The following is a 21,752-nucleotide window of genomic DNA, read 5'->3' as shown; positions in this document are numbered from 1 at the left end:
TTGTTTAAAAGTCAGAGTTAGAAACTTTATGCTTTGAAAAAACGTGCAGCGGAAAATAAATATGAAGCGTACGAAAGACACAAGTGATTTTTTTACTTCGTTCGGAGCCGTCGATGACTCCTACTTGAAGGCCCAGGTCCCTTGGACCTTTCCTGTGGGCAATCCACTAAATCTCTCTACCAGACACAAACTCTGGTAGAGTAGGCGAATACAATAATCAAAAGTGTGACAACCCCACACTTTTGACTTTTAAATAAGTGCCGAAAATAAATAAAAAAAACTTCGTTACCCAACAACAGAGAATTCTGGACACGCTCGAATGTTGGGGGTGATCTTCCGGCAGAAATTGGGCGTGGTCGTGTCAAAGCTCGGGTCGCCGCAGAAGAATGACGTTGGTCGCAGTTCTGTGATTCATGCACTGACCGCAGCTTTATATAGACACTATCAAGTTTATCTAGATCTGCAAATGTTTTAAAAAACTGCAAAACTTGATCCACACTTAGCAGTTTATCTTATCTAGGATCAAAAAATAATTTAAATAATATATATATATATATATTATTTTTATAAGAAATGTTATCCTCCTTAAATAATTATTATAAGAATGATTTTATCATTTTATAAAATTTCAGATTAGAAAAATGAATAATAAAAATTAATTTTACAGAGTTCTCATGCAAAATTAATTTTATCCATATACCAAATAAATCTTATAAAATAGAGTTAGTATAATAAAATATACTAAAATACAGAATATTTAAAATTAATTAGATCCTGTCAATCCAGACCAGGATCTAACCAGGACTCAACTTAGATCACCCAAGTGGGTTTAAGTTGGACCGCGCCTAAAGTCCAAACTTGGACTCGTCCTCACTGGTTCGCTCCTCCAGTGACTTACCTCACTTACCTCGTGCATCTCTACTTAACTTCTTAACCCACCAGGACTTCTTGCCAAGGCTCAACCACCCTGGTCTTTCTGCCAAGTCTCAACCAACTTGGTCTTCGGCCAGTTGTCAGGCTCCGCGGACCCAACTGGACTTCCTGCCAGGGCTCAACCACCCTGGACTTCAGCCTGGTGTCTGGTTCTAAGTCTTTCGACCCTGCACACTTAGTAAAGAGATTAAAAATAACAACCTAACTTTAACCACTTTGTCATACATCAAAATCTGAGTTTGATCGTTAGTGCAAACTGCACCAACACCTAATGGTATCAGCAGGTAACTCACAACATCCTACACTCCCCAACAAAATGGAGTAGCCGAACGCAAAAATAGGACAATCATGAATATGGTTAGAAGAATGCTATTGGAGAAGCAAGTTCCAAAGACCTTTTCGCCAGAAGCAGCAAATTGGGCAGTTCATGTGCTCAATAGAAGTCTTACATTGGCAGTAAAAAATATGACACCTGAAGAGGCTTGGAGTGGTGTCAAACCAAACGTTGAATACTTCCGGGTTTTTGGATGCAATGGTCATGTTCATATATCAGACTGTAAGAGAAAAAAACTAGATGATAAGAGTCTTCGGTGCATGTTGCTAGGGATGAGTGAAGAATCTAAAGCATATAGACTATATGATCCAGCATCTAAGACAATAATTGTAAGCAAGGATGTGATTTTTGAAGAAACCGAATGTTGGAAATGGAGGCGAAATAATAAAGCAGGACTTGATATACTCGTGCAGGGAGAAAGTAATGAAGAAAGTACACATGATCAAAGTGAAGAAGAATATGAAGAGGTAGCAGTTGAAGAAGAAGGAGGTCAGTTTATCTTCAAGTGAGTCACCTAGAGAGAATTCTCTAGAAAGAAGACAGAGAAGAAAATCATTTTGGATGGAAGATTATGTAACTGGGGAAGAATTCTCTGAAGAAGATGTTGAGCACAACAATTTGGTTATATTTGCCTCCACCTCAGATCCAACTACCTTTGAAGAAGCTATTCAGAGTTCCAAGTGGAAAGCTGCAATGGATTTGGAGATAGAAGCAATTGAAAGAAATGGGACTTGGGAGTTGACAGATTTGCCTAAAGGAATGAAAAAGATCAGAATAAAGTGGGTTTACAAAACTAAACTCAATGCAAATGGCGAGGTTGACAAATGCAAGGCCCGATTGGTGGCAAAAGGGTATACTCAACAGCATGTCATAGATTATACTGAGGTATTTGCGCCTGTGGCTAGGTGAGATACGATTCGAATGATAATTGCTTTGGCGGCTCAAAATAGTTGGAGTTTATACCAGCTTGATGTCAAAAGCGCTTTTTTACATGGAGAACTAAATGAAGCAATATTTATTGAGCAACCGCAGGGCTATGAGAAGAAAGGCGGAGAGTATAAGGTGTACAAGTTGAAAAAGGCGTTATATGGCCTTAAACAAGCTCCTCGAACATGGTACAGCAGAATTGAAGCATATTTTGTCAAAGAAGGGTTTGAAAGATGCAATTGTGAACATACATTATTCATCAAATTGGGAGATGAAGGTAAATTTCTGATTGTTAGCCTATATGTTGATCATTTAATTTTTACTGGCTCTGATGAACGTATGTTTGTTAAATTCAAGAATTCTATGAAACTTGAATTTGATATGACTGATTTGGAAAAGATGAAATATTTTCTCGGTGTGGAGTAGGGATGACAATTAGACCCGGACCCGATGGGGAATCCGTTCCCCGATCCCATTTTGACCGGGGAATCCCCGAATCTGAGAAAGCGGGGATGGAGATGGGGAATCCCTGAATCTCGGAAAGCGGGGATGGTATTCCAAAAATTTCTCATCCCCATCCCCGAACCCGACTTTGATAATTTCATTCATTGAGATTCATTAATTTGATTATATCCTTATATCAAATGAAAAAATAAGTCATATTGGTAATTACTTGTTTGATTATTATAGTTTCATTATTTCTAAAATAAATAATATTTTCTTTTTTTTAATTAATAAAAAAGTAATAAATTTTAAAAAATACTTTTTAAATATGTCATGACGGGGATGGGGATGGGTATGGGTATGGGGATACCCATGGAAATACCCGCGGGGAAAACTACCTCCGAAATCTGTGGGGATCTCCGAAACCCGCTGGATACCCGAAATCCGACGGGGACGGGGATGATATTTAAATTATGATACCCGACGGGGATGGGGACGGGGATGCTATATGGGTTTGGGTTTCAGGGACAGGGATGGAGAAGACTTCCCCGCCAATCCCCGAACCCGTTGTCATCCCTAGTGTGGAGGTGCTACAAAATCTTGAAGGCATCTATATTAGTGAAAGAAATATTTCACATCATGTATCGAGTCCGGTCGCCTTCATGTGGGCTTAAAATGATTCTTAACAATTTCACATCGCTATCACCTCTTAATTAACGGATTATTACATCGAACGGATTTAAAAAAGATTAATTTAATTGGGCACTTCTATTAAACAACACTCTATTATATTTTTTTATCTTAAATAATATTTTATAATTAAACTGATTTAATTTGATAAAAATATTATACTTATATAATTTTTAAAAATCAATTTAATAAATTTAATTAAAATTAAATAGTTGTAATAGCTATTTAATGGTTCCTAAATAGTGAAATAGTTTTTGAAATAAAAAATATAATGGGTGTTATTTTATTGTTTTTAAAAAAGGGACGCTTTTTTTATGAAATAATTAGCGTTGATAATCTTAATCCTTTTGTAATTAATCAAACATGGGGGCGCTGTTTTGATATTTTTCTCTTCTCTTCTTCCTTTCTTATCCACTCCACTCGTCGTGTTCTCAGCGGCGGGCGACTCTTTCGATTCCCTTCTCCCATGGCAGTGACCTGCCCCTCCGGTGGCCTCTCGGCGTCCTCCTTCGCGACTACGGACCGCCGTCTGTGCCGCTGGTCTGCTGTCTCCGTGGCCTTCGTTTCCACCCGGCCAGCCGCGCCGGTGCCATTCGTTCGAGCGGCCTCCTCCTCCAAACCTGGCGCTGCAGCGGGAGTGAGGCCCGCAAAGGGCATCACCAAGCCCCGTCCTGTCTCTCCTGCCATGCAGGCGCTTGTCGGCGTGCCGGAAATCCCCCGCACCCAAGCCCTCAAGCTCATTTGGGTTTACATCAAGGAGCACAACCTTCAGGTTGCTACTGCCCTTCTTTTTGCCTTCCCTACGTACTTTACGAAAATCGTAGTTGTGTTTCGTGTTAGCGTCTTTGCTGAAGGTGTCCTTGATCTGACTATACACTTCTGTTCTAGCCGTACTGATACAGATTAAGCATGCATTTTTTTCTGTGATTTGTTTATATGTTTGCTGAACAAGTTATATCTGAGGTTGCACTAGACAGGCACAAAATAACTTAGTATTTTATTAGTAGTCTTAGATCCATGCATGATATGCTAATTTTCTGAGTTGAGAGCACTCCAACATCACTTGTTGGTATCATCTCTACTGAATAGCACAAAGAGACTTAGATGATAGGATTGCAAACATACAAAGAAACTTGGAGAAGCTGCGGCTGTCACCATGTGCCAAAGCCATTTTAATCATTCCTATACATGTTTTAATATTGGTAGAAAAAACAAGCAAAATCTCACCTTACACTTTCCTTGAAGACCAAAGCTTTCCTGGTAGGAAAAAAATTCCCTTTGCTATAATGCAGCCCAAGGTGATGTCATGGCATTTGCATACTTCCCTATATTAGGTGTATTATGCTTGGGAGAGCATGACAGTTATGTGCCTGTGAGCAGGGGTCAATCTCATTGAGAGACCATCAATAATATCTCTATGCACTTGCTTTTTAAACACAGTGGTCATTCTTATTCTCTGTTATGAAGTTATGTTTTTTAAGTCCATTCTCTTAACTTGTAAGTTGAATCCTGTAGGACTTTGAAAGAAAATGCTTTTGTGAAGTGGCAAATTTCTCATAGTAAAGTTTGGAGGGATGTTCTGATAGATTATATTTCCTTTGATAGGGTGAGGGAGTTATATAGCATTTTTCTGAAAGTCAGATGTGCGAGTGTAACAACATTCTTGAGATCTGAATGTGAATAGAGGTGTTGATATATAAATGAACAATGCTACGTTGATTATCAGAGGAAGGATAGTACTGCTGCTGGAACTTTCTTGTGCTATATTTTTAGAGATTTGATGTTGGACAAAGTTTTTCTGAGATGCTCTTACAAAACAATATATTTTTAGATTAAGTTTTGAGTTGGTATGTTATTGAAGCATTGGTGCTTACATGACTTGTTTTATATTTGTTTGTGTTTTCACTTATTTTGTCAATATAAAATGAAATAAGCCTGCATCTTAATATTGTCTTTCATTACTAATAATAGGTGGAGGTTAGCTTATAGGAAATTTGTATGTGTTTCTTGACAATGCATTATACTATGATTATGAAATTCTAGTTCAACCTTGAATGACAATGGCCATTCTCCTGGTAATATTCAGGACCTCATGAAATTCATGAATTTGTTGATCAATCACTATGTAACAACAGTAGGATATAAGTCTTAATAGATTAGACATCCCAGTTAGCAATATTCTGAAATGTTATGGGCTATTGTGTTCTGTGAGAGCGATGATGCCAATCATAAATTGAAACATCTACTTCTTGTTACCTGTTTGGAATTGGAGGAAACTATAATATTTTGCTATCAGGCGATGCAATTCATAGAATGAAAATGAAGGCTTGGGGAAAATATGCTGCATGTTCTGTGACATGAAAAGCTCATATTTTTTGCATTGCTTAAGAAATCTTAAGAAAAGTTCATAAAATTTTTAGCCATCTTTAAAACTTTAGCACTGAGATAGATATATGGGTTTGGATTGCCAGATTAATCATTTTGAAGTATAGAATATTGGGGATTGTTTTTGGTTAAAACACACATAATACCACAGGGATTGGCTTTAAGTAACATTTGTATAAAAATTCAAATGATTACATTTTTGGGGTTGCTATGCCAAATGAAGTCCATGCAAAATGATGAATGATTACCTTTTGTAGTTACTGAAACAGACTATTGGAAGATTGAAACGTAGGAAGTCATAGATATAATCTCTTTGGTTGCAAGGGTAAGATTTTGCATACTACACGGACACATACCACAGTTTGATAGAAATCTGGTGCAGTGGCAGCCTATTCTATAATGCTTTGAATATGCAAATGGTCACATGATGCCAATGTGCTGCCTTCAAGAATACATATTTTAGTCTCGTATGTGGTGTTCCTCTTGGAACATAAGAGCAATACATATACCTTCATTTGTATGTCTTTTATGTCTTAAAATTCATAGTTAGGCAATGGAATTCAATTAATGTTTTGCATATTGAGGTCTTTAAGTATGTCATCAGAACAAGGTTGTTTGGTAACATTTTTATAATTCAAGATGAATTTGCATTATAATGAACCTGTGTTTATTTCAATTAAATCATGTTTCCAATTAAATCAAGAATTTGCACTAAACATTTGCAACGTCTAGTAGAATTAGGATTGATCCTTGATCCTTGTTTACTATAGTTGATCTTCATAAATATCATAATATAGGTGATCCTTACTATGTTCTCTCTCGCTAATCATTTGTGGAGGTTTAAATAGATTCTGCCAAGCTTCTAACTGATATTAATTTCCTATTGAACTGCTATCTAATGTAAGATTTGTTTCGCAGGATCCAAATGACAAGAAGGTAATTATATGCGATGAGAAACTAAAAGCTATTTTCGGTGGGAAAGATCGTGTCGGGTTTCTGGAAATTGCGGGGTTGATTTCCCCTCACTTTGCAAAATGAAAAAGTACTATGACATTAGCTAGTTTTGGTATATGGATGACTATAAGCTCGTCATAACTTCTCCATGGACCAACAAGTTATTAATCCCATTTTCCTATGCTAATGACTTAAAATACCGTTTTATCTTATCGACTTAGTTGTATGGCTAATCCTGATCCTCAATTTGCTTCTGCCTTACTTTAGATTCTCATGTCTGCGGCGATTGTTGGCTGGCTAGTTTTGTAAGTATGATATCTTCGTTTGTAGCTTTCGATCATAAACCTTGCCACTGAATAACATAACACTGTAAAACCCCAAGCTGCTAACTTGCTTTGTTTACATTCTTTTGAACATCTGTTGCAGCTTTTTTAGCCAGATTATCGTAAACTAGATGCCGTTTACTTTCGTCTCTCGTTTATAATGCCTTTTTTTATATAAATTTTGCCTTAATATCTTTTTTGTTTAAATGTCATTCAGGGTTTTATTGATATTGGAACATCCTCTAATATTTTTTGTTTTGTTACCAAAATGTTAGTTCATAGTGTAGAACAATTTTGATAAGCTATTTTCTTTTGGATAGAAATCAAGATGGTGTCTTAATTTTCAATTAAAGTCACATGAATATTTTATTTTCAATTAAAGTCAAATAGATATCTCTATCTAACATGAATTACTCTAATTATTTTTACTCTTATTTTTTTTTGTAATAGTTATTTGTTAACTTTTATAAGTTGTAGAAGTTAGTAGGCAGGTGTTAGATGTTGTAGAAGTTGTATGTTAATTTTTTTATGTTTGATCATGAAATATAATGAGTATTATGAGATTTATATCATTTGTTTTATTCATTATTTTACTCATGTTATTATTCTCTAAGTAAAATTAAAATGATATAAAATTATTGGTGTAGAATTCAATAATTAGTTTTTATAATTCGTAGAAGTTAGTTGAGCATTTTAGATAATGACGTATTTTGGATGGTTCGTACTGAGGTGTCTTTTAATTTTACAAATGTTTTTTTTTTTTGCCCTTTTAAGAAACGCACAGCGAAAGCAAAATATTATTATATCACTTTAAATTAAATCGTCAATTCTTTTAATCAATTATAAAATTGTCATTCTAATATAATTAGAAGGATTACAATAGCAACTATTCTGATCAATTTACTAGATTATTTTCTTATGAATTTATGAAAATCAAGTTAGAGATTTTCTAGATTTTTTGTAAAAAAAATTTTCTATGAAAATTGATGAATAAGTTTTGATTAAGATTGAGTATTCGATAAAATCGAATCAAATTAATTAAAATTAAATTGAATTAAATTTTTTTAATTAATTGAAATAAATTTTTAAATAAAAATTAAATAAATTAAATTGATAAAATATTAATTAATTAAAATTTTAATCGAATTAATTGAAATAATTAAAAAATTTAAATATTATGAATAATTTATTAATTAGTTAAAAAATTATAAATTTATTTATTTAAAAATTTAAAAAGTATTTTTTATTTCAATTAATTTAATTTATTCGATTTAATGAAATAAAAAATTTTACAATTAAAATCGAATTAATTAATTTTTTTTAAAAATAATTAAAATTTTAAAATAATTAAATTAAATTTTAAAATTTGATCGATTTAAATAATTTATTAAGTTTAATTAAATTTTTACTCTTCTGACTTTTTCTTTTAAAAAATGGCGCGCGGTTTTCTGTCTATGCAAAACCCCGCGGTTTTCTCGCGGCGCTCGCCCCCTCCCCATCTTCCCCGTTCCCTTCTCTGGATTCCTCTTCGCGTCCCTACCTCCTCCGTCAAGGTTTAGCAAGAGCGAGCAAGTCGGTCAGAATCATCCATGGCGGACAAGGAGAACTACGCCCTTCACCTCACCCCCTTCGCCGCCTCCCAGAGAGCCGTCGCCTTTACCTCCGACGCCCACCCTCACCCGGCCAAAAAGATGCGCGTCGAGCTGGTCGATCTTCCCTTCCTCTCCAACGCCGACCCTCTCCTCATACCCAATCCCCCCACCCCGCCGCTTCACAGGCCCAATTTGCAGCGTCGGAGTAGGGAGGAGCAGAACTCCGTTCTTGCTCCGGCGGTGACTTCAGACTCGTCGGAACCGGGTTCCGGAAACAATGCGCCTTACGATTCGGACATCCATCGCTACCTCAGATCTAAGGAGGTTAAGCTCTTACCAACATTTTTTTTTGCACAGAAAAAACAGCTTTTTTTGCAAAGGTAAATCGATACTTGTCGCTGCCTTCGTTGAATTCCCAGGTTGTTGCCAAGAACAGGCCAGTGGCAAACTACATGGCGACAGTTCAGAAGGACATCAACGCCAATATGAGGGCGGTTCTGGTGGATTGGCTTGTTGAGGTAGCAGAGGAATACAAGCTGCTATCTGATACCGTTTACCTCTCCGTCTCGTACATTGATCGATTCCTCTCTTTCAACGCCGTCACAAGGCAGAATCTGCAACTCCTTGGCGTGACCTCCATGTTCATTGCCTCGTAAGTTCCAACAGCCTCTCTTTACTGGTTGCCATTCGGCTGGTATTCATTTTTGATTTACTTATAAAAGGAGAAAAAAATGCAGCAAGTATGAAGAGGTCGATCAGCCCACTGTCAATGAATTTTGCGACATCACGGATAATACTTACACCAAGGAACAAGTTCTGAAAATGGAGAGAGACATGCTAAATTGTTTCAAATTTGAGTTGGGAAATCCTACCATCAGCACTTTCCTGTGGTACTGATTTTGTCTGTTTGGACTTTTACCTTGTAGTCATTGTGTATGCATCTAATTAGATCCCTTAATTCCTTGTTCTAGGATCTTTTCTCAGGCTGGTCAGGAAGATGAAAAAGTGAGCATCTTATGAAAAAATGTTACAATACTATGTTATAAAATTTGCTGATGGTTCTTCAAACTCATGCAGTATCCACCTCTCAAGCTACAGTTCTTGAGTTGTTACATTGCTGAATTGAGCTTGCTGGATTATGGATGCCTCAGATTTTTGCCATCTCTAGTTGCTTCTTCAGTTGTCTTTGTTTCTAGATACACCATTGATGCAAAAAGGCATCCTTGGGTAAGACACATACTTGAGATAGATATAGATCTATGTTATAGCTAAATTTTGCTGAGAACCAAACCATTCATTTGCTTTGCAGAGCAAAAAATTGATTGAGTGCACTGGCTATAATGGAGTGGACCTGAAGGATTGCATCCATGCTCTACTCGATCTGCAACTGAAAAACAAAGCTCCTGACTTGACTGCTATCAGAGATAAATACAATCAGCACAGGGTAAGTTTATCTAATTAGGTAAAAGTGTATCTATGCAGCTGTTGTGGTTACCATAAGCCTTCTGTTTTAACTAGTGTTCTTTTTACAGTTCAAGTGTGTGTCTTCATTGGTTCCTTCTGCTGATGTACCTGCAATCTACTTTGAGGAGCCTAACGAATAGTGTCTCTGAGAAATGCTTTACTGTTTCCAGTTCTCAGGAACATTGCCACTTCCCTGTGATCGAGTGAAGCAGAGAGCTTGAAATGATTGCTCGGAGTGATATTGTTGCTGTTGATGTCTTAATCTGATCGTTTACCAGATGAACCATCAGCCTTTAATGTTGAAGAAGAGATTTTGTTTTTCTTGATTGCAGTTTTGTTTGTAACTGAGGGAATCCCTTTTCAAGAATCAAGGGTATTATAGATGGGTAACCTCACATCAAGCTCGATCCTGTATGAATATAAGAAATTAATTAATAGCATGATTTATGTGGAAAAATTATAGTGGAAAACAATGCTGTGAATATTTTTCAGAAATAAATTCTTTGTTTCTTCCCTACATCAAGAACAGAAATCACCATCTTATTTCTCGTGTCCTCAAGTGTTGCAAAGGTGAGCCTCCTTTGGAGCATAGCCAACTTGAGCAATGTGATGGCTCAACTTATCGAGCATCTTAAAGATTCTAGTTGTTTGTGGATGTTTTCTATCCCCTGCAGTGAACTCGTGCACTGTATCCCCGAGCTCGATCCAGCTTGAGCCTGCTGGCTTTGGCCTTCCTGTACCTTTCATTTTGGTCCTTGCCTTTGCCACTCCTTCCCATTGCCTCGCAGCTGCATAAATGTTTGACAATATCGCATAATTCCCGGCATCAGAAGGTTCAAATTTTACCAACTCATTAACTGCCTCCTCTGCAAGACCAACATTGTTATGTAGTCTGCAAGCATTCAAAAGGCAGCCCCATATGACTGCGTTGGGCTCATAAGGCATTGTCTTTGCGAGGTGGAATGCCTCATGAAGAAGCCCAATGCGCCCTAAAACATCGATCATACAACCATAGTGCTCAATCTGGGGTACAATCCCATAGTCTGTTTCCATGCTGTAAAAGAAAGAGCGAGCATCTTGGACCAGCCCCATGTGTGTGCAAGCACAAAGAACGCCGATGAATGTCACAGCATTAGGCCTGATGCCTTCCATCTTCATCCGGGCAAACAGAGACAGAGCTCTCTTTCCATGCCCATGCATGGCTAGCCCTTGGATCATACAATTTCAGGACACTAAATCTCTGTCAACCAATTCTTTGAACACACTCCAGGCTTTGTTGATACAGCCACATTTGGAGTACATATCGATCAGCGCATTTGATACATGAGTAGACACTATCAGTTTACTTCTTCTCACATAGGAATGAATTTTTTTGCCAAGGGAACGCAAGCCAGATTCAGCACAAGCAGCCAATATGCTTACAGTGGCGGCAACATGTAATTCGAGGTTTGATTCCTCCATCTGATACAACAAGCGAGAGGCCTCCTTTGCTTGCCCTTTCTCCGCATATCCAGTTATGATGATGGTCCAACTGACCAAGTTTTTGACAGGCATTTTATCGAACAGAGCCATCGCCGTTCCCAGGTCCCCTGCCTTGCAATGTCCTGACACTATCGTCGACCATGACACCACATTCCTCTCAGGCATTCTACTGAACAAGTCAAAAACACTCTCCATCTCACCGGCTTTAGCAAGTCCATCCAACAAAGTGTTCCAGCTGATGATATCCCTCTCTGGCATATCTTCGAACAGCTGGCGGGCCTCCGTGAGCTCTCCGGCTCTAACTGCTCCGGTGAGCATTGCACGATACAACATCCTTTTCGGGCATTCCATCGAATACCTTCTTAGCTTCCGCGAAGCCTGCAGTGCTAGTCTTGGAGTATGAATCAATGAGAGCGTTGGGAACGAAGATGTCTGATAAAAACCCAAACTTTAGGACATGAGAGTGGATCATTTGAACGCGGGCGAAGGAGGTGCCGGAGCAGCCTCGAAGTAAGCACGAGTAGGTGAATTTGTCAGGAAAAATGCCATCTTTCTGCATCTGAGTGAATGTGGAGAAGGCCAAGGAAGGCTGGGAGTTGTCGGCGAATGCGCGGATGAGGACGTTGTAGAGGTGGGCATTGGGGAAGGGGACCTGGCGAAAGACGGCGACGGCGAGGAGGACCTGGCGGCAGAGCGAGTAGGCGGAGATGAGCTTAGGGGCGACGAAGAGGTCTCGGTGGAGGTCAGGTCAGCCTTGAGGATCTGAGCCTGGATTTGGCGCAGGTGGTCGTAGTCGGAGCAGCGGTGGAGGTCGACGAGCTTCTGCTCGAGGCGGCGGCGGTGCGAAGTCCACTGAGGCGGGCGGAGGGCGAGTACGGACATGGAGGGGGCGAAGCTTCGCCGCGAGCGGCGCTCGGGTTCGTCGACGTGACTCTACCTTTTCTTCGCCGGACGAAGCGATCGGCTCCACGGAGGGACACGAGCGAGAAATGAAGGGATAAAAAACGGATCGGTATCCACAAATACCCGTTTATTAGAAATCCGTTGCAATAACGAAGCGGATCCGTTGCAATCCGATTTGCTTTATAACAAAATCGTAACCGCTCGCTGGGTTACAAAACATAGAGCGGACGCCCGGGAGCAAGCCGACGGAGCCGCCGCCCTGAGCCGCCTTTTCTTTTCACCCTCGCGTCGCTCTCCTCCTCCTCCTCCCCTCCATCCCTTATCTCCCTTGGCTGATTCCGTCCCGTAGCTTGATTTCCTCGCTTTCCCTCTTTCGCTAGCGAACTACCTCCTCTTCTGTGATGGAGGGAAACGGCAGCAAAAAGGAGGGAGTTTGGAGAGCTGAGGATGAAATTGCTGGTAATAGCAGAGCCATTCAAGCCCTTCGAGAGCTTATAGTGTATCCTTTTATCTATGCCAAGGAAGCGCGCGAACTTGGGCTCAAGGTAGCTTCTTTCCCTCATCTTTTGTTGTGCCTTGTAAGAAGAAATTTTGTATTATATATAGATTCTACCATTGCCCCTTATGCTAGAGACAAATTTTATATATGCCTAGCTTGTTACATAGACTAGAAAAGCAATCTGTGCAGAAGTATAATGTTTGAAAATTTTCATCGATGTGAACCGAAGGTTAGTAGACGGCAATGAAAACACTTTACACGACTCAATATCGGTTATTTTTCTGGCTAAGTGATGACGGGGCAACAACGAGAGACACTAGATGATCTGTTATTGATCTATTTTTTCGCTTGAGAGGAAAGTAGGTGATGAAACCTCTAGCGTTAGAGCAATTGAAGCATGAGAAGAGATTGAGAAGGATATACAATTTTTGTCATCGTTGTTGTCATGCATGAAGTGCAACAAAACATAAAGAAAGCAATATGGCCTGTAGTGTCAGCGTGTGTGATCAGGATGCATATGAAAAAATATGTCTTTGAGACACACATCAAGAATGAGTGGAGAAAAAAGAAGATCAAGTGAACGATAGGGGGAGACCGATTTAGTGACCTTCCTCCACCCCTCACCTTTATTTTTCTTTCTTTGTAATAAACCAAGCGTAGGAATTGCGTGAAGTAGAGCAGAACATTGGTGTGACTAATGCATGCTTCACGAATGCCACTGCCCATGTGTTACTTCCTTTACACTATTGCACTACATGCGTAGTATCAATGATGACAAAGATTATGTCTCTCTCAACTCAATCACTTTAATCAATCACCTATTTTTTACTCAAGTGGATAAATTGACCGATATTGTTGTCTAAAGTGCCTCTCGCTACTGCCCTTTTATCACTTATTGAGGCGAAGAACGACTAACATCAAGTCGTTTGAAATGCTTTCAATGCCACTCACCTAGTGTCAATGTTGATGGAACTTTCAACGATCATGGTTTCTTTAGGATATTTATTCTAATTTTGTAACAGGATAGACATTATCTATGCTTTAGCTTGAGGATGAGCATTATATAAAATAAAATATAGCCTAGTCTAAGTCATACCTAATCTTATGAATATATCTAGATGAAATTAATTATTTAAATAAAACTATTCATATTTAGGGGTTTAAATCATGTAACCAGTCTTTATCAAATACATTGCAATTTGACCTTTGGGAGATCACTAGTTTTATTATCAGTGAACTCTATCTTCTTCCTTTCTTAGCTTATTCTGCAACATCTTGCAGTGGCCGAGAGGGTTGCTTCTTTATGGTCCACCAGGCACCGGAAAGGTAACCAATCACCTCTTCTACTCAAAGTAGTCCTTTTACCTGTATAATTACTTCTTGTGGCATTTTTAACATTGTTTCTCTCTCGGTTAAACAAAAAACAAATGATAGATTTTGGGAGTTATGGATTTTCTCTATCATGTTGGCCTAATAGAATGCAATTACTATGGTGAAAAAAGTTTGTGGTGGTGTTAGTGTAGGCTGATTTATCATGAAACTACTGATGACATGGTAAAAAAATTACTTTTCTATGTTTATTTCAAACTGGGCATAGTGCAATATGCTGGAGTTGATTTAGTGTTTGTAGGCCAGTAGTACAATTGGACACTTGTCTATGATCTTCCTATGTCAAAGCTATTGGGATGTAGTTTCACTTTACCTATTTGATATTTTCCATGTCTCAGACTAGTCTGGTGAAAGCTATTGTTCACGAATGTGATGGACATTTGACTATGATCAGGTAAAGTAGAAGAGTCTATAAAGAAACAAGGCTGAGCATTTACTTTCTCGCCTTATATATATGTTGTTCTTTTCGTTCTCATGTGTGTATTCTCTGCAGTCCATATTCTGTTCATAAATCATATGCTGGAGAAAGTGAAAAGTTCTTAAGAGAAGCATTTACTAAGGCTTATTCATATGCTTCATCAGGGAAGCCATCTGTCATTTTCATTGATGAAATTGATGCCATATGTCCCCATCGCAGTTCGAGGTATCTCGTGTCTAAAGTATTATATTTTTTCTGGCTGTGGATTGACCTTAGTTTGGGCAGGAGAGAACAAGAAACTCGAATAGTAGGTCAGCTTCTTACTTTGATGGATGGAAATAAGTCTCGATCCAAATCTCTCCCCCACATAGTTGTTGTAGCATCCACTAACAGGTTAGTGTTAGGCAGGGAGTATTAACTACAACTATTTTGTGTACTTTTGCATCTGTGCAAATTGTCTTGTTTTATGAAACTAAGAGAGTTGCTTGCTTAATCATGTCTCAATAGAGTGGATGGAATCGATCCAGCATTGCGCAGGCCTGGGCGCTTTGACTCAGAGATTGAAGTTACACTTCCGACAATGGAAGAACGTCTTCAGATTCTTGAGGTATGGTTTGATTGTATATTTCCTGACAAAACTCTTGTTTGATATCTTGCTAGACTTAACTAAAAATTCATGCAATTACTCTCTCTAGGTAGGTAGGTTGTTTGAAGGTTTTCTTGCCAGTGTCCCGACATTGTTTTGTAAATTGACAGATGTGTTAGCCTTATCTTTACAAGTTATTTTGATATAATTTTATTCAGCTCTACTCCAAGAATTTTCAACTGGATGACAATGTTGATCTGCAAGCAATTGCTGCCTCCTGTAATGGCTATGTTGGCGCTGATTTAGAGGCCCTTGTCCGAGAGGCTTCTAGGTTTGCGCATCGCAGATTGTCAGGAACAATTCCTGGTGGAGATGGAGCCACGATTATCATAAAGATGGAAGATTGGGAGTCTGCTAGATCTGAGGTTTGTCCAAGTGTAACAAAAGGTGTCACTAAGGAGGTCACAAAAGTGTCATGGGATGATATTGGAGGATTAAAAGATTTGAAGGTTAAATCCATTGTTTTTCAATCTATCAAATATTTACCTAGCATCATTATCTAACTAGGTCGGCGAATGGTCTTGTTTGAAACAGAAAAAACATAAACAGGCAGTGGAGTGGCCTATTAAGCATGCTGATGCATTTGCAAGATTAGGAATCTCACCAGTTCGAGGAGTTCTGTTACATGGGCCACCAGGGTGCTCAAAGACCACCCTTGCCAAGGCTGCAGCCACTGCTTCCCAAGCTTCATTCTTTTCCTTGAGGTTACCTTTACATCTCAATGAATCCATTTTTTGACTGATACACTTCAATTTCGGTGCCGTAAATCTGTTATTGCAAAGCAATCAAAACAGTAATCAACACTGCATCTATAGAATGTTTTACTTGCCGAATTCTTTTCCCCCTGGAGTCTTCCTATATTCGTCGGGATCAAAGCCTCTTTTCTCAATTGGATTACTGTCCATATAGTTAAACCTAGATTTTTTTTTTTTTTGATACTTCTTTGGAAGACCAGTGCTTGTAGTTGCATTGCAATGAAGTCTATGGGAACATAGTTCATATGCCCACTCTATTTTATTTAGCTATCTTATTTAGATGGAATTAACGAATAGAAATAGGCTCGCATATTTCTGTATATGGAATGGACAGGTCTCTTTTGATTGATCTTTTACATCTATATCTTTGGATAAATTTTAGTTATTGTGCAGCGGTGCGGAGCTGTATTCCAAGTATGTTGGAGAAGGGGAAGCATTGTTGCGGAGAATATTTCAGAAGGCACGTCTTGCTGCACCTAGCATCATTTTCTTCGATGAGGTCGATTCCATTGCTCCAAAACGGTAAACATACATTTCGATAATCGCAGCAACCATTTAGGATACAATGACTTGATGATCTCACATTCCTTTGAAAAGAATTCTGAAATTTCCCCTCAAGACTAGGTAATGCAGGTGAATAGTTTTCAGTTAAAGGTGCTTTTCCACCCCATCTCCACGTCCTTTCTCTCATATATGCACATAATCTAGGTTTAGTCGTAATCTGAAGTCTTACAAGGATTCTTGAAATATATCCACATGGTTGCTCTGCCTTTAGAACACTAGTTTCTGTTCGAAAGAAAAACAATGACAACCAAAAGACACACTAGACAGCACAAGTAATGGCTGTTGCCAGTTTTTTTTTCGCGATTGAATACACTTTACCTTTTTTTCTGGTAATGACACTCTTTAGCCCACCATTTATGTTCAAGTTTGGTTGATGTTTCGGTAGCGGCCATGGTGAAAACTCAGGTAGTAATGTCAATGTTGGAGAAAGACTACTGACTACCTTATTGACAGAAATGGATGGTTTAGAGGAAGCTACGGTAAGTCCCTAACAGCCATACTATCTTCGGTTAATGGTGCTCAAGCTGTAGCTAATTTGTTCGGTTCATGTCCTCCCACTTACAGGGAATTGTTGTCTTAGCTGCTACAAATCGACCCGATGCGATAGATGCTGCTCTTTTGCGTCCTGGTCGTTTTGATTCGGTATCCCCACATAACCTGCACATCTTGTTTCCTCAACTACAGATTTTGCATCGTTTTTCCTTGTTCTTCATCATGGTTTTAGAGCCGGTGGCATCTCTTAGTTCCGATGTAACGATTTTGTTTGTGCTCTAGGTGCTGTATGTACCGCCACCTGATGCCGAAGGCCGGCATGAAATATTACGTATCCACACAAAACAGATGCAGCTAGGGGAAGATGTCGATCTCCAAAAGATTGCAGAATGCACTGCTCTTTTCACTGGTGCAGATCTTGAAGGACTATGTAGAGAGGCAGGCATCGCAGCACTCAGAGAAGATAAATCTACCGAATCTGTCTGGAACCGGCATTTCCAAATCGCAAGAGATTCTCTCAGGCCTTCGCTGACTCAATCGAAGGTCGATGAGTATGCCAGGGCAAAGTTCCATCGATAAACTTTTATTTGTTTATCCGACACCATATAGTTGAGTCGCCCGCCCAACTCTCAATTCAGTTGACTTGGTTCAATCAGCATGCTCGGTGAATATCTATTTCACTGCTCCAAACACTAATTGTATGTGTCATTTTGCATCTCAAATTTGATCCCAATCTTGAACAAGTCATTGTGTAAAAGAGAGTTAGAACAACACAAAACAATGAGGCTCATAATGGTTAATCGACATATAGTAGGAGACTATGGATCACCACTTACTTCGAGAGCTTATAAAAGGGCAAAGGACTCCAAGTCATTCAGAAACAAAACAATACCTTATGCGCTAAATAAATAGAAAATTTTGTTGCCAAGTGAAAAAGCAATAGTCATTCTAAATGCTAACAACATTCCAGCTTTATCAAGAACATCCACTCGGTTGCATTGCTGACCTTGCTTTAGTTACGCTTGGCCACGTTTACTGATAATTTTAGCAGGAGTAACTGAGATCAGCGGCCTCGGCTACGGCTTGCTCCAAGGTCCTTACTATTGCACTAAAATGGAGGAAAGAACAAGAATAGATAAACCAGATGCAATTAGAATGATGAACAATTTGCAAGTCAAAATCCAAGAGAATTACTGATGAATTATGATCTTGTTTCTTCTTCTCCATGACTTTCCTCCAAAAGTTTTGATCCATTTGCATGGCCTTGTCATCCAAGCTGTAGAAGGAAAAAACAGAACAAGGTTCAGTTGGAAGCATGGAATATTAGGATAATTACTAAATCTAAATCTATCGCGTAATTCCAAAACTTGTAACTTATAGAAATCAATCAAGTATTTTCAGAAACAACAAATTTATCATGTACTATATAAAAAGTAACAAATCTATCGTGCAGAGAAAGCTCTGTTAAGAATGAGCTAAGTTATGATATAACTAATTGGGATATGAGATCGCTGATGACAAGTTTTGTTTTTATGTAGAAACTGAAGTTATTTCGTAAACACATGATAGATTCATTAAAAATTATAGAGCGCATGATAGATTAATTATTTGTGAAAATATATAATAGATTTGCAACATGTTGTATAGTAGATAATAGATTTAACAATGAATCCCATGTTATAACAAGGATATAGCTATTGCATCAGGGTGTCATTTGTCACAAAGTGAAATTTTTTGTCCCTCCCAATTGAGGAGATAAAAGTCTAAATCACTTTGAACACACAAAATGCTACTACTATATGGAACAGAAGATATGTTCTTCGTTACAAGGGATGAAAAACTAAGAAAAAATAAAAATAAAACACAAATTTTATCAACGACCAATGAATTCTCACCAATTTACTACAAATTCCTACTTCATCTGGGACTAACCAGATGCAAATTATGATCTAGACAACATAAATACATATATAATCCTGTATCATAGATTTGAATCCTGGAGCTAACTTCCATTCCAACTGTTGAAGAAGGTAGGTTAACAAACAGCTCTTAGATAAACGATATGGATATTCATTTATTGTAGCACATGGATATCAAAATAACAAATTCTTAGGCAAAGTCACTGAGTTATCATGTTTCTTATTGTTATCTTTGTATAAAATGAAATGCTCTACTTCATTAAAATCCATATTTCCCATAATCTTGTCACCCAACAGAACCTAGTGCATATCCAACAAGAAATTATTTGCAAATTGGTTCTTCTACCTTGACAGGGCAACACGAACATTACTGCCAAGAAAAGATACAAAAACTAACAATAATGTGACCGAAGAAGGTATGATGATGTTACAAAAGGCAAAAAAGGATTCCGTTTTAGGTTTCCTAATTACCATACGCCGGAGGTACCAGTTAACGCCACAATAAACATGGACAAGCGGAATCAGACCAGCGAACGGCAACAACAAATCAAATCAATGTGAAATGAAAATAAATATACGGAAATAGAGAAAGGAAAGGAGAGGACGACTGACTTCATGTGTTTGCGGAGGCCGGAAGAGGCGGAGGTGCAACAAGAGACGGCGGCGATGGTGAAGGAACCCATCCAGGCGTGCAAGTAGCTGTCGGGATTGGTGTGGGGAACGCCGGGATCCCCTCGATAAACCCTTCGGAGCCAATCGTCCATGGAAATCTTTCGATCGCTCCTTCTTCCTCGATCGGCTTCCCCTTCCTTCGCCAAGAAACCAAATCCGCTTCCAGCGTCGCGACCGTACGCTATTGCGTGATACGACGCCGTGCGATATATTCTGGTCGCACGCCACGTCGTGCCTTTGAGTCGCGACTTAAGTAGCGAAATCAACCCGACCCGTTTATTATTATATAGATTATTATTTATAAATTCCCAAATTTATCATAAACTTTATTTATTTTAATGAATCTTCTAAAATTAATAATCTTTCACATATTTAACAAAATTTATCCAATAACTTATTTTATTTCTAAATTTTCACATATAATACGACATTAATAGCCTATGAATAAACACGCAAAATACTGATTATTATTATTATTATCTAAAAATATGTTAGTATTGATAAAGAATTTAGGAATAAATATTGAAAATTGAATATTAGAAATGCCATTTTCTCTTAGAAATTGAAAATTACACAAACTTTAGCGTGCTAATGCCATTAAATAATGATTCTCTAATTCATTCTTCATCCCCGAGCTGGGTGCTATGGTAAAAAAAGTAAAGTCCTTATTTGTTTTATTCATCTTAATTATCAACTTTCATCCTCATCGAGATATATATCCATCGTTAAAATTAACATTATATTAGAAAAAATATAATTCAATAAAAATAGAATTAATATCTATAAATTATGAGAATAGAAATTAAAAAAAGAAAAATCATTTTTATTTTTTTATTATCAGTTGAAATGGAAAAAAATAGTTAATGGATATATATTATTTAATTAAGTATTTCAATCATGTATGAATAATTTTATTAGATTCATCTTCATAATCATATTCAAAAATTTTCATCCAATTTAAAAGAAATTATCATCCCTAATAAGAGATAGCATCCTATGCAAAATATCTCATACACCCACAATGCTTGAATTACTCATGATGCTAAATCATGACTCAATCACACTTTTCAAATTTATCTTGATAGTTGATAAAAAACTTTCATGCCCACAATGCTTTAACTACTCATGATGTTGAATCATCACTCAATCATACTTTTCAAATTTATTTTGATAGTCGATAAAAAATTTTCATGAAATCAAATCGATCACATCTAAAATTAATCGATTTGACAAATTAAATACCTAATTTTTTTTTAAAAAAAATCTAATTCATTCTGCATAATTATTCCTTATTTTTAAGAAAAGATATTCTTTTTCTTATTGCATTATTCAAAGAATATTTCTCAGTTCATTAACGTTGAAGTTTCCATAATAGGGATAAAATTTCTCCAAATAAATCTAGGGTAAATTTCAACACTATATTTACAGATCTATTAAGATTCAATGTCCAACCACTTTACTCACTGCACAGCTTGTAGATATCTTCGAAGGCAATGTTGCGAACACTACAAATGAGTTTTCAGTTTAAATCGAATCGAATCGAATTGAATTAATCGAAATCAAATCAAACTAAAATTTTTTAACTAATTAAACTGATCAAATTTTTAAATAAAAATCGAGCAAACCAAATCAATAAAATATTATAGTTAATTTGATTTTCAATTGAATTAACTAAAATAATTAATTTTTTAAAATATTATAAAAGATTTACTAAATTAGGGATTATACATATTTATAAATTTATAAATTATTTTTTTATTTTAATTAATTTGATTTATTCGATCTATTTGATTTAATTAAATAAAAAATTTTAAAATAAAAATCTAACAGAGTTAATCGAATTAATTAATTTTTTTTAAATTAAATTTTTAAATTTGATCGATTCAATTAATTTATTCAATTTAATTGAACTTGTGCTCGTCCCTACTTCAATGTAATCCAAAGTAAATTTGTACGTTCATACTAAC

At 37.4% G+C, this 21,752-nt stretch overlaps 3 protein-coding genes and 1 pseudogene across 3 annotated transcripts; 3 read left to right on the top strand and 1 right to left on the bottom strand.

Annotated features, from left to right (window-relative positions):
• Positions 1–3,748: 3,748 nt before the first annotated feature.
• On the top strand, positions 3,749–6,900 carry LOC141827588 (uncharacterized). The gene is made up of 2 exons (XM_074714877.1): positions 3,749–4,100; positions 6,632–6,900. Exons 1-2 carry the CDS (start codon positions 3,795–3,797, stop codon positions 6,749–6,751), a joined length of 426 nt encoding a protein of 141 aa, XP_074570978.1. The 5' UTR covers positions 3,749–3,794; the 3' UTR covers positions 6,752–6,900.
• Positions 6,901–8,579: 1,679 nt separating this feature from the next.
• Positions 8,580–10,311, top strand: LOC141828568 (cyclin-A3-1-like). Its single transcript, XM_074716021.1, has 7 exons — positions 8,580–8,906; positions 9,002–9,234; positions 9,320–9,472; positions 9,554–9,587; positions 9,660–9,809; positions 9,892–10,026; positions 10,115–10,311. The coding sequence occupies exons 1-7, from the start codon at positions 8,580–8,582 to the stop codon at positions 10,184–10,186; spliced, it is 1,104 nt and encodes a 367-aa protein (XP_074572122.1). The 3' UTR covers positions 10,187–10,311.
• A 63-nt stretch (positions 10,312–10,374) lies between these two features.
• On the bottom strand, positions 10,375–12,410 carry LOC141825989 (pentatricopeptide repeat-containing protein At3g29230-like; annotated as a pseudogene).
• Positions 12,411–12,695: 285 nt separating this feature from the next.
• On the top strand, positions 12,696–18,002 carry LOC141827375 (cell division control protein 48 homolog B-like). Its single transcript, XM_074714598.1, has 12 exons — positions 12,696–12,976; positions 14,212–14,256; positions 14,658–14,713; positions 14,813–14,962; positions 15,023–15,130; positions 15,245–15,344; positions 15,542–15,832; positions 15,918–16,087; positions 16,532–16,660; positions 17,088–17,181; positions 17,267–17,344; positions 17,477–18,002. The coding sequence occupies exons 1-12, from the start codon at positions 12,833–12,835 to the stop codon at positions 17,771–17,773; spliced, it is 1,662 nt and encodes a 553-aa protein (XP_074570699.1). The 5' UTR covers positions 12,696–12,832; the 3' UTR covers positions 17,774–18,002.
• The last annotated feature ends 3,750 nt before the right edge of the window (positions 18,003–21,752 follow it).

This window comes from Curcuma longa, chromosome 4 (assembly GCF_044706935.1).
Source record: "Curcuma longa cultivar G26 ecotype Majalengka, Jawa Barat chromosome 4, ITB_CL_G26_1.1, whole genome shotgun sequence".
NCBI lineage: Eukaryota > Viridiplantae > Streptophyta > Magnoliopsida > Zingiberales > Zingiberaceae > Curcuma > Curcuma longa.
Note: the sequence above shows the minus strand (reverse complement) of the source record. Positions and strands in the feature narration are given on the sequence as shown.